General features: G+C 39.0%; 1 protein-coding gene across 1 annotated transcript in view; it reads right to left on the reverse strand.

Moving 5' to 3' along the window:
- Window positions 1–16323, reverse strand: part of LOC123316023 (alkaline phosphatase, tissue-nonspecific isozyme-like) — a 97755-nt gene that overhangs the window by 39223 nt on the left and 42209 nt on the right. The window contains exon 3 of the mRNA XM_044901933.1: window positions 5872–6046. Coding sequence (XP_044757868.1) covers window positions 5872–6046 — 175 coding nt within the window. The remainder of the gene's footprint in view (window positions 1–5871; window positions 6047–16323) is intronic.

Consider the following 16323-nt stretch of genomic DNA (forward strand, 5'->3'; position numbering starts at 1 on the left):
GACTGGAGAGAATGGCTCGATGAATAGAAATTTAAACTTGCAATGTTCACCTAGTAAAAAAAGTAGTTAGGGAGCCCGAGAGGGATTTACTCGAGGTGGCCAGATTAATACAGGGTGTTCCTAAATTGAACGTACAAACGAAAAGGGGAGATTCCTTAAGTGAGTTCAAGAAAAAAAAGTCCCATAAACATGGGGTCGCAAACGTTTCGTTTTCGAGATACAGAGTGTTGACGTTTGAATTTTTTTCAAGTTTTTTTCTCATAGTATCTACACTTCACAAGATATTCAACTGAAATTTGGAATAGATATTACATTTTAGAGTTCTCACCACGTGACATGGCAATTTCGATAGAAGATCTACAGGGTGATATTTTTTCTGAAACACTGCCACCTGTTCTTCTGCAGAACTTTTTTTTGGTGAACAACTGTTAATTTGAAAAAATGTAAAAAGAAGCTATGTTCTTATACTGAACTTTTCGGTCTCTTGTAGTTTTGTCGTATGTACCAACGATTTCGAGAAAAAAAATTTTGAACGATTCTCGTAACTATGATAGGAAGGCCAGTTTGTAATCTGTGGTGTTCCAGAAAAAATATCACTCTGTAGATCTTCTATCGAAATTGCCATGTCACGTGGTGAGAACTCTAAAATGTAATATCTATGCCAAATTTCAGTTGAATATCTTGTGAAGTGTAGATACTGTGAGAAAAAAACTTGAAAAAAAATCAACCTTCAACACTCTGGATCTCGAAAACGAAACGTTTGCGACCCCATGTTTATGGGACTTTTTTTTCTTAAACTCACTTAAGGAATCTCCCCGTTTCGTTTGTACGTTTAATTTAGGAACACCCTGTATAAGGGGAGATACCGTGGACCCTGTAGGGTACCTGTTCACAGAGACTGGTACAAATATTTTAACAGTAGATTATTGAGGTCAAAAAACCCTCGACTTCGATTTATGCCCCACCTCAGATTTTGATGATTATTTTTTTATAGATAGAATTTTTTATGAGGAATCGAATGGTAGTAATCCCAATCTGCGGAAACTTATAGTTCAGTAGCTATGATTTTTTGAAATGTTCGTTGAAGGCACTCAATTATAACATTCGAATGTTTGTCCACAGTAATTCTCAATTAATTCGAATGCTTTCCTCAATAAAACTCAACAAATTGAGGTTTTGAGGTAATTCATTGGAAGAAAATGTGAATAATGGGTCAATTTTGGCTAAAAATTGAACTGAATCATTTTGAGTTCAGGTTAGGTTTTTAGTTTGGGTTAGGACAGTGAAAAAAAGATTTCATACATGAGAAATATCATTTTTGTCGATTTAAATATAGGTTTAAAGGACCATAAAGTGAAAATATAATATTTCATGATAATATAACCATATAGCACGTATTTTGATGAAATTTTCGAAAAATCGTTTCTCTCAAATTAAAAGTTTGCCGAGATTGAGAGTTGTTCGAATAGATTCTGTATCTTCTCCTGCATCCAGGAAAAAATCGGCAAAATATCTGACGCAGGCACTATGTCGACTTCGAGATAACGCACTTAAATTTCAAAAAATCATTACTGCCGAACTGAGAGTTTCCGCAGATTGAGACTAATACCATTCGATTCCTTATAGAGAATTCTATCTATAAAAAATAATCATCAAAATCTGAGGTGGGGCATAAATCGAAGTTTAATCTATTCAATTTTTTCCGATTCGGCCCTGATAAAAAGATATAGCTATTTTAAGTATTCATAGTGAGCTGTGCCACACCTGGAAAAACCGAAATATCTTCAGAATAACTAGCTAAATCTGCGACACTACACATCTGTGGTTCATTCAAACAGAGTTCTATTCAGCCAAATTATCCAATTAACAAATTACTCGACATCAAATTACTCGAAAACGGCGCATTATACGAGAAAATATTGTAACGTTTTCTTCGCTTAATTAAAACGTCCAACTTATTAAAATTATTTATTTACACTTAATACATTTATAACTCACAAACTAACTATGACACAACTATTTATTTCCACTCGTATTTATTTCCACTAGTCGCTTGCACTTTGAACTATAACTGTACTTGTACTTGTACTTGCCTACCTGCTCCTCCGCTGGGCTTATATAGGCGCCGGAAACATTCAGGTACCTTCGCGAACCTTTCGCGATTCTTCCATAAGGAAGCGACTGCCCTGGTTCTCGAAAGGTCCGACCGCAAGGGCCGGACTGGTTACAATATGAAGAATACTTTTATTTTACAAAACGTTCAAATATTAATTAAACAACGTCTTACTTAGTTTCAGGAGTTGGGTTCTTTGAATTGTTGGTATTTTTATGGTACGTAATGGTCTAAATTAGAAAACTGGAAGACGTGGGTGATATTTTGTTTTTGAAGTAGATTAATTAAATAAATGGAAAGCTATATTCCGAAATTCATTTCATTCGATAAAACCTTTTGTGAGATAGAACTGAAATTTTTTTTATGGTTTTTCAATAGCCTGTATCTTTTAAACCGAGCCGATTCGGAAAAAATTGTAGAGAAAAAAAATGTTTCTTTTGACCTCAAGAATCTACTGTTTGTACAAGTCCAAGACTCACCCTGTATAGAGATTGTACAAGGATGGGCAAAATTCGTTGTGTTCTGAGGGGATCTCGAGAACTGTAGCAGCTAGACGAAAACGGATGACACATTCTCGAGCTCTTTTTCATAATACAAATGTGAAAACAGAATCCGCCAATTCTTTCTATATTTCGAGTTATAAACAAAAATTGAGATCTTGACGATTCCGAAACGTTCTCATAACTTTTTTGTCTTTGAAGTTACAGATATGAAACTTGAACCTTCTTAGGCACTTTCATACATAGAACCTACTGACAAAAGATTTTTTTTCAATTCAGAAATAACAAATTCAATAAAAGTTTGAATTTAAAAGAATGAAAGTTCACCTAATGATTCGAAATGAAAAAATATTTTGAGCTCATCAGTGGATTCTACGTAAAAAGTGAGAATCAATAATCAAATGCCCTAACTGATTTGAAGATTTAATTTTAATACTTATTCATCTTCAAATAGATCCCCAAATTGGAAATTCATCTGAATAGAAACATCGGTGTTTGTGTTGGTCGGATGGTGTATATATTGCCATAAAATTAATCGGAAGCTTGTTATTTTGGGATTACTCGAATGGAGCGGGTAAATACTGATGAATAATCGATTAACTCATTCCGAATACGGACAGAATTACAGGTAATTCGATTTGCAAATTTTTTCGAAACTGCCATTTACATCTACATTATTTGGGATCCTCCCAGATTCGGTATAATTTAGCAGCACTCAGGCTTGTCGAAATGACGCTTTACAATTTGTGAATTTCAAGTTGGTTGACCTTAATTGGTCAGGCTTTTGGATAAAAACATTTACACTCATAACTCAAACATTTATATTTTTAAGTGGACCAAAATGACAATATGAAAAAGAAAAATAACAACTGTGGCCCAAACATATCTGTTTAAGAATTCTTCAAACTTCAGAGTTCCACAACGTTCTCCGATTTTATGTGTACAACCTCAAACATCTCCATAATTGACGTGGAAGTGGAAGAACGGCATCTTACGATTTATGGAAAGAACACACAAACAGTCCTCTCAATAAAATATGCCTCAGGAAATCACAGAGAACGCTGAAGCAGCTTCCATTATCCCATAATAAGCTCATCAATAATGAACGCTCCATCGACTAAAAGCTCGAAAATCACTTCTCATGTCTTTGATCTTTTTGTTTACCCAACTATGTCGTTCTGAATATGAGCCAAAACGGTATTATTCGACCGAGAAGAAGCAGGAGTGAGTGTTTCTTGCTGCATGGAGCATTTCAAAATTCCGTCAACTTGGAATTATAACTACTGCGAGAACAGCGGAATGAGCAATACTTGAAGTGATATTTCGTTCGTCTTTCGGTTGAGATTCATACAGCTTTTTTTGGTGTAGCAGGGGGAAAATCTGCATGTCAGACGAACCACCCTCTCCTGAGGGGGAACAAGTGTGGGGATTCTCACTCTCCTGAGCTCGAGACCCACCAAAAACCCTTTACTGCTTCTTGAATATTGGTTTCGGGCATTTGCCTATAAACCGTTCATCTCTTAGTCGGTTTTCTTGTCGCGCACTATCGTGCTGGGATTTATGTGTTTATCCTCTATTGGATAACACTTTATTCGATTATTCAATAAGTTTCTGTTCTTATTTTAATCTCTTTTTAATTGATATCTTGGGCACCTTCGGTAAATTCGCATTCTCCTTTTGTCTTCCTCTGGATCGTAGCCCACTAGTCTCCTGAGTTCTTGATTCGGATGGTTTTTCGTTGTTTCGAATAATTTCTCTGCTTTTCTGTTCATGAATTCCGTTATGGTTTCCCATTTTAGGTCCCTATAAATCTGTCTATTCCTGACAAACAAGGTGCATCTATTGCACATCGTAGCAGCTTGTTTTCAGTGGCCTGAATTCTTTTGATGTGCCTCTTTGCCCAGGCAACTGATCCATAAGTCAGTTGAGGCTTAGCAACGGCTTTGATTATCTTCAATGTTGTCTCTTTCGACATGTGGCTTCTTCTTCCAATATCAGAGGGTAGAGTCTATTCATCGCTGCTTTCGTTTTGTCGATTGCTTGTTTGATATGACTTTTCCAAGTAAGTCCTTTGTCAAGCGTTATTCCTAAATATTTGGCTTCATTTTTCGATTTCTTCGCCATCAACTTCTAGATTCGTTGTGGGTCGCAGTCTTCTCTTCTGTAGTAATATTGCTTGGCTCTTTTGTCCATTGAGCTTGATTTTCCACTTTATGCACCATTCATTGGTTTCGTCAATCGTTTCTTGTAGAACTCGTTCTATTACTTCTGGGTTGCGGTGTCGAGTTGCTATGGCTGTGTCGTCAGCATATAACGTTAGCATGGTACTTGGATTCTTCGGAATATCGTGAATGTATATGTTATACAGAAGTGGCTCAAGTACTGACCCTTGGGGTATTTCAGCCTCTATAACTTTTGTTGTGAAGCATTCTCCTTCCACTTTCACGTAAAATCTTTTGAATTCTATGTTTATTTTGGGCAGATAGACATTTTATGTGATTTCACAAGAAACATTATATTCTCCATGAAAATCTATTATCTACCGAAGTGTATCCCTGAGGTAAAATATGGTATATTCCTTTCACATAAATAATTCAAGGTTGTCATGTCAGCCTACCTACAGGCCAACCGCTATGTCCAGAAGAGAAAATAATGACTCTCATGTTTCCCGTACCTTTCCTTCCTGAATAACCAATTTTTCAGGAGAAACTGCCATGTAACTGAGATGTGGGAACAAATTTTGCGTATGTGTCTTAACTATGATATAGGCATAGTAGCTCTTCTGCAGAGTGAGAGTGCTGTATTTGGCTGTAATTGGGTATAATATAAAATTTTAATTCCTGGCTTGGAATGAAGGTAGTAATATGCTTTAGTGAAAAAATTCTTGTATACTTTATAGATAATCAACTGGAAATTCCAGTATGTGCTACACATTACAAAAATTTCAATTTTCAGTGTTTAATATTTAATACTATTCTTCTGATCTGAGTATCTCTCAATGAAAAGCATGGTTAGGATGAATCTACCTGTTTTTGTTTCTAATATCAATGCACTTGTCTCGTTCGATGTATCTCTTCGCAGCTTCAGGATTAACCCTGAAGGACACTCGGTAGTTTCAATGCACTTTTTCTAGTTCGCTAAGCGGTTTATCTCCGAGTCCGACAAACAAGTTGGAAGAGATCTCAGCCAATCAGACAGTGTGTAAAAGGACGAATTCTCCTTCGCAAAAGGATTAAAATCGCAAGGATCCTGTCTTACCTGACTCCTGTGCCCAGTCGATGAGCGATGATACTCTTGAGGAAAAGCTGGAAAAACAGTTTTCGAATCGACCCCTAGCGTCCAATCCCACAGTTTCGAAGTTGGTCTTAACGCCGCACATGAGCGCCGTTGCGCATGCGGAAGATTCGCCTATTTGGGCGTCCATGTTGAACGTCTGAAAACAAAACAAACAGAGTTAGGGGCGTCGTGTTTGTTCTTGCAATTCCGGCAGAGATACCCCGTTTCTCGGAAGAAACTGCGTCGTGTACCACACGAGGATCTTGTCCAGAAAATTGGGTCTCGTAGGGGCTGATTCTGGATTGGTTGGAGGAAAACACTCGGTTATTTTCACGTAGGTACAAATATTTGGGGACACGGTATTTACAGACGTATCGACTTGTTTACCGATTCACTTCTCGAATCAAAAATGAAGAGATATTTCCTAAACCATTTTTGCAGATTCGGCCCTGATAAGCAGATACAGGGTTTTCTCAAAGGTTAGGCTTTTTTGACAAAAGGTAGAACTCATCACAATAAGTCGTTCAACCAAAATTGTTCGTATAAAATATCCAAGATGGCTGAGATGCAACCCCTAGAAGTTCGACAAAATTTTACTGAATTTCAAGTACGGGACTGTGGAAGGTGACTCCGGCATCGCAAAAACGAAACGAAACATAAACATATGGTTGGACAATGAATGGTTCAGTACCAAGTTCATCGGATTAGATGCATCAGGTCACTTTTGAGAGAATCATAATGGTTGTATCGTGCATTTAGGGTGAAAAAAAGTAGAAAATCGAGGCAGTTTCTTGAAACTGCTTATTTATGTTAATTATGTTGATAAAGTGCTAGGATGTTTCCCCATTTCATCCCACTTTACGACGATTGTTGGGATGTTCGAACAAAAAGATTGTGATGCCCATTGTGAAAAAATTCTTGAATAATTCAGACTAATTTTGTAGTATCTTTCTATTTTTTACACTTGTGTCCTAAGTCTCTTCTGTCAGTTGGTATCGAAATGAGTCATTTCATAAAATCGTGTAAGTTACTAAAAAAATAATGAGAACCATTCCGCAATCCTAAGTTTCGTATTAGGATCTATTCAGTAATCATCAATCAAGTGTTGTATTGGTGATTTTTGGTGAAACGAACCATTTTGACCTTCTGTTGAAAAAAAAGCCTCAACTTCAAATACACCTTGTATAACCATTTTAAATTTTCCTAATGAGCTGTGCCGCCCCTGGACAAACGAAATTCCATCCAGAATAATGAGCTAAATCTATGATACTAGACAGTGGATCTTTTAAACAGAGTTGCATTCAGCCAGAGTACCCAATATTTCGAATTTCACGAATATTTTTTATTTTTGAACATTTCTCGAAAACGGCGAAGTATACGAGAAAATATGAGGAATACTTTTATTTTACAAAATGTTCAAGTATTCATTAGATAGCGTCCAACTTAGTTTCAAATGTTGGGTTCTTTGAATTTTTGGTATCTTTATAGTATGTGGTGGTCATAATGAGAAAACTGGAAGACGTGGGTGATATCTTGTGTTCGAAAAAGATTCACCAAACGAATGGAAAACTATAATCTGAAATTCATATCATTCGATTGAACCGTTTGTAAGATAAAACCTTGAAAAAATTTTTTCATGGTTTTTCAACAGCCTGTATCTTTTGAACCGAGCCGATTCGAAAAAAATGGTAAACGAAAAAAGTGTTTCTTTTGACCTCAAGAATCCACTGTTAAAATATTTGTACGAGTCAAAGGCTCACCCTGTATAGTCGTCAATTCCCCACAACATTGTTGTGATCTCATTATGTATATTATTGGTTCACAGCCAATTTCCTTTCGCCTCTATTCACCGAATGATAGGGGAAGGAAATCTGGCCCTCCGATTTACCTGGATAATATCCATCCCCTCATCCTCTCATTGATTTTGTCTCCTTCATTAATAAATGCCAATGGTGGTGGATAAATTTCAACGATGTTCAGATGTTCTTGTCTAATCTGTGCGAACTTCCCAATTACCGCATCCCCAGTTTCCCGATCTCAAGAGATGCTTAGTATCGATTTATCGATTAACGTATAGGAAGTGGTTTTTGGCTCCCGAACAAAATACGATAATAAGGGTACTTTCAAGGGGATGCCCGGCCTATTTTCGCCAGTTGACGCTTTCTGTATTTGCATAATAATGCGAGGGAAGAGTATTTGTTGTAAGAATTCTAAAGGTTAAGCTTCTTCCCTATTTCTTTCATAGTGAACTGTTTTTTATACAGTTTTCTAGAAAAATTCCCTTCTTTGAAGAACGCCCTGTATCTTATTCAGTATATAAATCCCCCTCATCAGAATGAACATTGGAGATGTGTATTCGAAAAAATCACCTTTCAAGCTTTAAGTATTACGTACAGAATATGAGAGAGAATATTGCTTTATTATACTTTCATATCTCTTCCTTATACCTTATACCTATAAAATTCACCTAAAGCACTTATTATTCATCTCGTTATTTCCTTTGACTCGAACATATAGACATAAGCATCAATTCCCCTCAGGTTCAACTTTTCAATCATCGAAATTGCTTATTTTCCTCGATTGAAGCCTCTCCACGTTTATTTTCCGCTACGTAACGGAAAATCCGTACCTACCATTGAAAACTCCGAATGCGCAAATTGAACTCGGCCTTTGACAACCCATATTCACTTCGAAGATGATGAAAAATGACACGTGTGTGTGTCTAGTAGACTGAAGAGGGTGCTTGATTTGACAAAGACGAATTAGGTCTAGATAAAAGCTATTTCCTTTTCGTGCGTGTCTATGGCGAAGGTGTAAATAATGGGTTGTATCCAACGGTATTTTAGAAATTCATGAAGGGCCATTTATTTCGGTCTATATCGTTGAGGACAGAAAGGAAGATTGACATCGGGCAATCTACCAGAATTTAAGACTGGTTTCAGCAAAATTTCGACCAATTTGGGATGAACTAGATAGACTCCTTCGCTCGTGAAACCTTGTAAGAATCTATGAGTTTATCAAGGTCGAGCTCTAAGGTCCAGGTCTAGATCCTTTAATTATAAATGTCTTGAGTTATTTAGCCAGAGTTTCTCTTCAGGAAGACATTCATCATTGCTGTATCCCGTTACCGGCAATAAATCTACAAAAATAACATGAAAAAACGAACAGTCTTATAATTTCTTAGGGCTACTTGCGACTGTGTGCCCTCCTGTGACTGAAGATACCCAACAGTGACCAACAGATCCTTCCACACTCCGGGCATGGATAGTGACCAACCAGATCTGGCCGCCGCTGTATTCTTCTCGAGTCTCCATTGTAACTGTGCACCATACACCTCCACTGTGACCTGTCTGAAGCTAGTTGTTCTCAGTTATGATTGGCATTAACTGATTTTAGGGATTGATGTAGTGTATCCTTAAACCGCTTATACTGGCCTCCTAGTTTCCAGGCACCCTCTGTCAATTCCCCATACAGAGCTATTTTGGGGAGTCTTATGTCTTGCATCCTCAGAATGTGGCCGCTTCATCTGAGTCAGGCCCTCGTTACTTGAGTCTCAATTGTTGTACAACTCGCGCGTTGCAAGACTTCTGCATTCTAAACTTTGTGGAACCATCTGATGTGCATTATCTGTCTTAGATGACGTTTTTGCGTTTGTTCAAACTGTTTAATATGTCGCCTGTAGGGCGTCCAGCTTTCGCTTCCGTAAAGAAGCGTTGGGAGGACGACTGCTTTGTAAACAGCTGTCTTGGTCTTCAGATTGAGGTCGTGATTTTGAAACACTCTGACCTTTAGCTTTCAGAATGCCCGTGATGCCGAATTGATACGGTTGTGTATTTCCGTGTCTAGGTTAGCCCTAGTATTTATGAAGCTACCCAAGTATTTGAACTGCTCGACCTGTTCTAGAGTTTCATTCTCCAGGCTGATATGTGTTTGAAGGCTTTCTGGCGGACTTACCAGGATTTCAGTTTTATCGATATTGAGTATAAGGCCTAAAGCTTCGTATATGTTTATAGGTGTCCAGCATTATCTGGTTGGTTGTAGAGCCATTATGCTGTATTCTAGCGGTCTAGTTGTTGGCATGAAGGCTTTTACACACTGCTAAGAATTTTTCGGGTACTCACCGAGTCTCAGGCCTTGCTTAAAACGATGTAGGCTGTATAGATCCTTGATTTTTGTTCACGGGCCTTCTCTTGCAGCTGTCGCAGTGTGAAAATTAGGTTCAGGAAGACAATGTTTCTGTGGCATCATACTTTTCGATGAGGTGATGTATAGTTCGTGAAAACCTCATGCTCCAATCAAAATATCCATTTAATGGAGCAAATATTCTGAAATTGAAGTACTTTTCATGTGAAATACGAATTGGGTCCATCAATTCCTACGAAAATCTTTTCTCCAGCGATGCGGTTGCGAGCGTTTCAGTAGAATATACTCCAGTTATAATAGCGTGAACATTATGCAGAAGGAAACACATTAGCATTAGGAAATTAGTAATGCAGATTGATAGCCGGCATCCATCTTCAATTCTGAGATACAGGCGTAATTGAAACGGGATTATCCAACAGATTTACCTCAAAATGTCTGTCGTGTCCATATTTATGAGCGAAGATAACAGCAGTGTTTATAAGCTGATGTATTCAATGGCACATACTCTATCGGACTCTGTTGATGCAGATTAGTGATTCCAAAAAATCCCAACCATGAATCAATACCTCCACATTGTATATATTATATACAATGCTTCAGCTGCAAGAATGTAGAAGTTGATCGGGATATAATATAAGCAGATTTCTCTCAATGTTCTGTCTAAACATTCAAATATACTCGGTTGCTCTCTTAGTTTACACAGACAGTTTAAGACCCCATCCTCCGGTTAAAAATTTAACGCTACAGTGTACGGATGAGGGACAATGATCCCAAAACCGGTCCACAGTTGCGTTTAGATGTTTCGACCGGCCATTAGTTCAACATAGAGCGCTCTAATAAACATTTTTTGAATCAAATCAAAATCTTGCGGAAAATCTCAAGATAACCTGAAAGAAATGCGATGCAAATAAAAAAATGTCCCAGTCCATCATCTCAAAGTGTCCCACTGGATCCAACGGAACGAGTTCAATAGAAAAAGGGGAAGTTTATCATATATTAATCTCCATAAACACATGAGGGTAGGGCCCATTCGCTTTGAACAGGTGGATGATCATATTTCAATTATGAATCTCTCACTGGCTCTCCGTTACTCCGCAGACCATCAATCTAAATTGCCTATCTTGTGCCAGGACTGCAGACACTTCGTGATGGATAGATTATCCATTGAATTATGCATTTGGAGTTGAGCGGATGAAGAGGAAAGATGCTGGTCGAATTACCTCCATTTTATGCTGTCTCAGATTCATTCTAATGGGAAGATAAAGAGTGCCTTTTTTAACATTTTGGGGATAACAGAACCATTTCCACATGGACTGCGTGGGTTTTGGTTTTATGAGGTATATTCTGTTATGTTTTTCATCGATTGAGTCAAGGATAACTTGTTCAAATAATCCTTGAGAATTCATTTTGCAGCTAGACCTCTGACAATCGTGTTCATTCAAGATTTCTCCAATGAGACTCACTGTAGGATATAATGAAAACCATCAAATTTTTGATTCAGAATGAGGCTGCAGGCCACATAGGACGTAATGACGTTCTACACACCCAACAGGATCTCTCTAGCAATGCATAAATGAACAAGCTGCTAAGTTTCAGTTCAACGATGACATCAAACATCCTACAAAATGAGAATTTTCGGTATATTATCAACATTCTCTACTAGGAAACGCCGATATGAACGTATTTTGATTAGGGATTGAATGATGACTTTCGAATCCTACATCCATTTCATCATGTGCAATCTACAAATCAATTTATCTCGTGAGTTAAATCCAGCAGAAGGTTATTGATTGTTGTTCCAGGGCTGCGAAAGACTGATTGAATATCTCCCTATTCAGTTGGTAAATGAAGGACTGAATAGTCAAATCAGCTCCATTAGATGAAAAGCAACAGGACTAATTGAATGTGGTTGACAAAACTAGCTCTGTACTACTCTCGGTATATCACATCATGTCAACGATGAAAAAGGTTTATGAGTAATCACAGTTGGGAAAATGATAGCAGCAGATATGGATCTACGAAGTTACGTTTTGTATTCTTGAGCGATCGATTTCGGTTTATTATGCATCATCAGGCTAGCTGAGAATATACCCCATGATAAGATTGCGCCCACTACAATATAATCATGATTTTCTCAAGAATATGAAACGTAACGAGCTGATGATTGATGAAATATGTTGTACCTACTCTGCTACTGTTTTCTGGAACGATTCCATATTATGGAGGACCCTACGCCTCACAAAATCATAGGTCCCTGCCACCATGAATCGGGTTTAGCCATCCAATTTCTCTGGATAACTACCCCTTATCTAACAGGCCACGAATTTAGTGGTCAGACCTAATATAATATGTAGCCAGGTTATCTATTTCCGTAGCTAGGGTTTCATGAAAATGATGGTTGATTTAACAACAGCTCAAGATTTGGCTAACATAATGGCACGTTTTTTATGTCATAATCAATAGAACTAGTAAAATAGGGGCGTGTTGTTTCATCTGTGACATTCGAATTAAAATTTTGAGTTTGGTTTCATCAGAACTTGCCCCACTGTTTGGTATTTTTGAATATTTGGCTATGATGTAAGTTTCAGATGGTTTGAGGGTTGGCATTGTCCATTGGACTGCGACCTCAAGGTTTATTGAACCCTCCATTAAGGTTGTTTTCACCCCTACGTCATCTACAGCTAGACCTTCAGTTCCTGAATGAATGAGCTCTAGTTTCTGGACTGGAGGAGGCTACGTCCTCGCTGTTATAAGTTTTTTGTGCAAAGCAAAGATACTGCCTTATGATCGTTGAGTGGATGTCGTGAGAGCTCAGAGCTTCAGCAGCAGTCTGATTACTAGAATGTATAGCTTCGTCACATTTCTGTTTGTTTTTTTTAGATTCATTTCCAGACTTTCTATCACAAGAGCTTCAGGAGTAGCTATGCTTCTTGCGCCGCAAGGCGTCGCCAGCATTCGGGACAAAAACGCCTGACAAACTCGAGGTATGCAACCTAACATTCACGATTTAACAATGCCAGTGGATAGATGAAGGTCCGTTCGGAATTTTTCAAGTATTTTCTCCATAGGCTAACGTTTAAAATAAAGCGAAACACCTCATTTCATGACCCAGTGAATCATACAGACTTATTGAAAAAATACCCTTCATAACTTTGAGCCATAGTCTTCTATTCGTCATCAGCGTCCACGAAATGGAACAATTCGATAGCGGAGTCCATTCTTATACCCTTAGCCCCATTTTCGCACGATGAATCCGCATCAGCGGCAGGAAATGACCCGCTGCAACGTGATCAATCGCGTCGGAACAAACGACAGCTATGAAAAACCTTTCGATTTCGACTGGCCGGCCTCAAAAAGTTAGAATGACCGGAGGGCGGAATGAAATATCACGTCTTCCTTTTCAAATGCACCCGAAACCTTCCACGATTAATGTGACATTTCCTTCCGGCCTTCCAGACCGCCAAACATCAAAATGTCGGGCCGCAAATTGTCAAAGGCCATTTCCACGGGTCTTCCGCATCCGAAGTAATAATTTGCGCCGCTATGCGGACTCGTGAACACGTCTGGGCCGCCCAATAATGAAACAATATCACACATGGAGAATGGAGTTATTGACGTTATCAACAGTTCGTCCTTATTAGTTTCATATTGAAGCTGCCCGTCGACGTTTTACGCTTCCTCCGATATGGAATTATTATGGGTGGTTTTGGAGGAGGTCCAGCGAGGTGTTATAAAGATCCGTTAACAATTTCAAATATGTGGCAATGATTTAGAGGAAATATCGTTTCTTTACAGGGATTTATCGGTTGAGTATTTCGAAGAGAATTGGAACACTGGGTGGAATCAATATGGCCATCAATACTATCATCAATATTTTCCCGTTTCTTCCACAGTTGTAGTTGTTACTACTAATGGTCAGCTCCTACACCTCGCAGTTAAGGAGGTGGCATGAGATTCGCCCTTAGAGTCTGAACACATGGGCGTTGGATTGTTCAGATGGTGAAGGATACCAATGCATCCCTTTTCCATAGGGTGGACCGCGTGGGAAGGGTAATAGTTCCTCTAATAGATCTATGGTCTCCACCAAACAGGCTTCTGGTGCCTGAAGGTCCCACTTGGTTCACCGATGGCTCTGTCCTGTCCACAGGGACTGGAGGGTCAACCAGTCCATAACCCTATGAAAAGACTGTTCTATGGTGCAGGCTGAACTATATGTGTTCTTTCCTTCATACTGGAGAATATCCGCAGAGGATGCTATGGAAAAGACATCCGCATATGTTGTGACAGTCAGGGAACATTGAGATCCTATTCAGAGGAACATGTCAACTCATACTTAATGGACGAAAGCAGGAAAGCTTAGCGTTGAGCTATGCTATGTTGGTCCTGACCATCTGTACAGTCATTTATCAGAGGGCTAGACAGAAAATTTTCCTCTGAATGGAGCCCAGAAAGTAGTATCAGGCAGTCCAGCCTTCTCGTTGGGACACTTCTAAGCCTGAGGTCAAAAAATCTAGCTCTTGAGAGAAAACAAACAGCTTTGTCTGTTGATTGAGGCAATGACTGGCACCTATTCAATGAACATTCAAAGAAAATAGGACTTACTGTGTGTTCCCTGTGCAGCTGATGCACTATAGAAACTCTTGAGCATATTCTATTCACTATTAATCTAACAAGTTAACAAAGTTGAAGACCAAACTGGAGAGGACGATACCGTAGAATTGCCTACAATCCCACAGAAGTCGAAACGACTAAACAGAACTGTAGACTGGTTTTCGGATCATTGTCCATTCATCAGTACACTGTAATGTTTAAATATTCCAACCGAAAGATGGGTAGGAGTTAAAGACAACAAACCTAGGAAATACAACACTCACATATCTTATGGACTACTCTCTGTCGACTCGTAGCATTTGTTAGCGAGTCTCAGACCGGTCTCTAACACAAGTCAGACCGGTAGAGTCACCCTCCGGTACGGTGCGTACGTAGCAAAAGAACAGCACGACTACCAGCTCCAGTCTTCCCTACATATGGTGAAGAATTGACTAGGTTTCCTTGCTTTGAACTGCTTCTTGTTGTTGAGCTAGAAGTGGAACACTCAATATTGGCCTTCTGCTATCCTGTATTGTCACCTTGTCAGCCCTTCAAACAGATATCAGCCTGGAGAATGAAACTCTAGAACAGGTCGAGCAGTTCAAATACTTGAGAAGCTTCATAAATACTAAGCTCAATCTGAAGACCAAGACAGCTGTTTACAAAGCAGTTGTCCTCCCAACGCTTCTTTAAGGAAGCGAAAGCTGAACGCCCTACAGGCGACAGAATAAACAAAAGCAACAACATTATCTAAGACAGATAATGCACATCAGATGGTTCCACAAAGTTTCGAACGCAGAAGTCTTGCAACGCGCGAGTTGTACAACAATTGAAACTCAAGTAACGAGGGCCCGACTCAGATGGAGCGGTCATTATGAGGATGCAAGACACAAGACTCCCCAAAATAGCTCTGTATGGCGAATTCACAGAGGGAGCTCGGAAACTAGAAGGCCAGTTAAGAGGTTCAAGGATATACTACATCAATCTCTGAAATCAGTTAATGACAATCATAACTGGGATCAACTAGCGTTAAACAGATCACAGCGGAGGTTTTTGGTGCACAGTTATAATGGAGATTCGAGAAGGATACAGCGGCGGCCAGATCTGGTTGGTGACTATCCATGCCCGGAGTGTGGAAGGATCTATAGGTCACGGTTGGGTCTCTTCAGTCAAAGGAGGGCACTCAGTCGCAAGTAGCCCTAAGAAATTATAGTTTGATCGCACCGATAGTTCTGTTTTTGAGTAGTTTTGTAGATTTCTTCTCGGTAACGGGATGCAGCAATGAATGAATGAGTGGTTAAAGACAACACATCTAGTAAACAACACTCACTATTCTTATGGACTCCTCTCTGTCCACTCGTAGAACTTGTCAGCGAGTCTCAGACCGATAGAGGGTGACTCTAGCGGTCTAACTTCTGCTAGGTACGTACCAAAAGAAGAACAAGACTACTAGCTCCAGTCTCCCCTACATATGGTGAAGAATTGGCTAGCTTTCCTTGCTTTGAACAGTTGATATTTACCAATGATGGTACTCCCAGGTTCTATGAACCAACGGTTTGCAATCGCTCTTGTTGTTTTTCTGTTAGAGCCAAAAGTGGCAGACGAGATATCAGCTTTCTGCTATCCTGTATGGTCAGCTTGGGTTCTCGCTCTTATTGTCAGAGTCCTGTTAATTCTATTATGAAACTTTAATTCGTCCAA

This window comes from Coccinella septempunctata, chromosome 6 (genome assembly GCF_907165205.1).
Source record: "Coccinella septempunctata chromosome 6, icCocSept1.1, whole genome shotgun sequence".
NCBI classification, from domain to species: Eukaryota; Metazoa; Arthropoda; class Insecta; order Coleoptera; family Coccinellidae; genus Coccinella; species Coccinella septempunctata.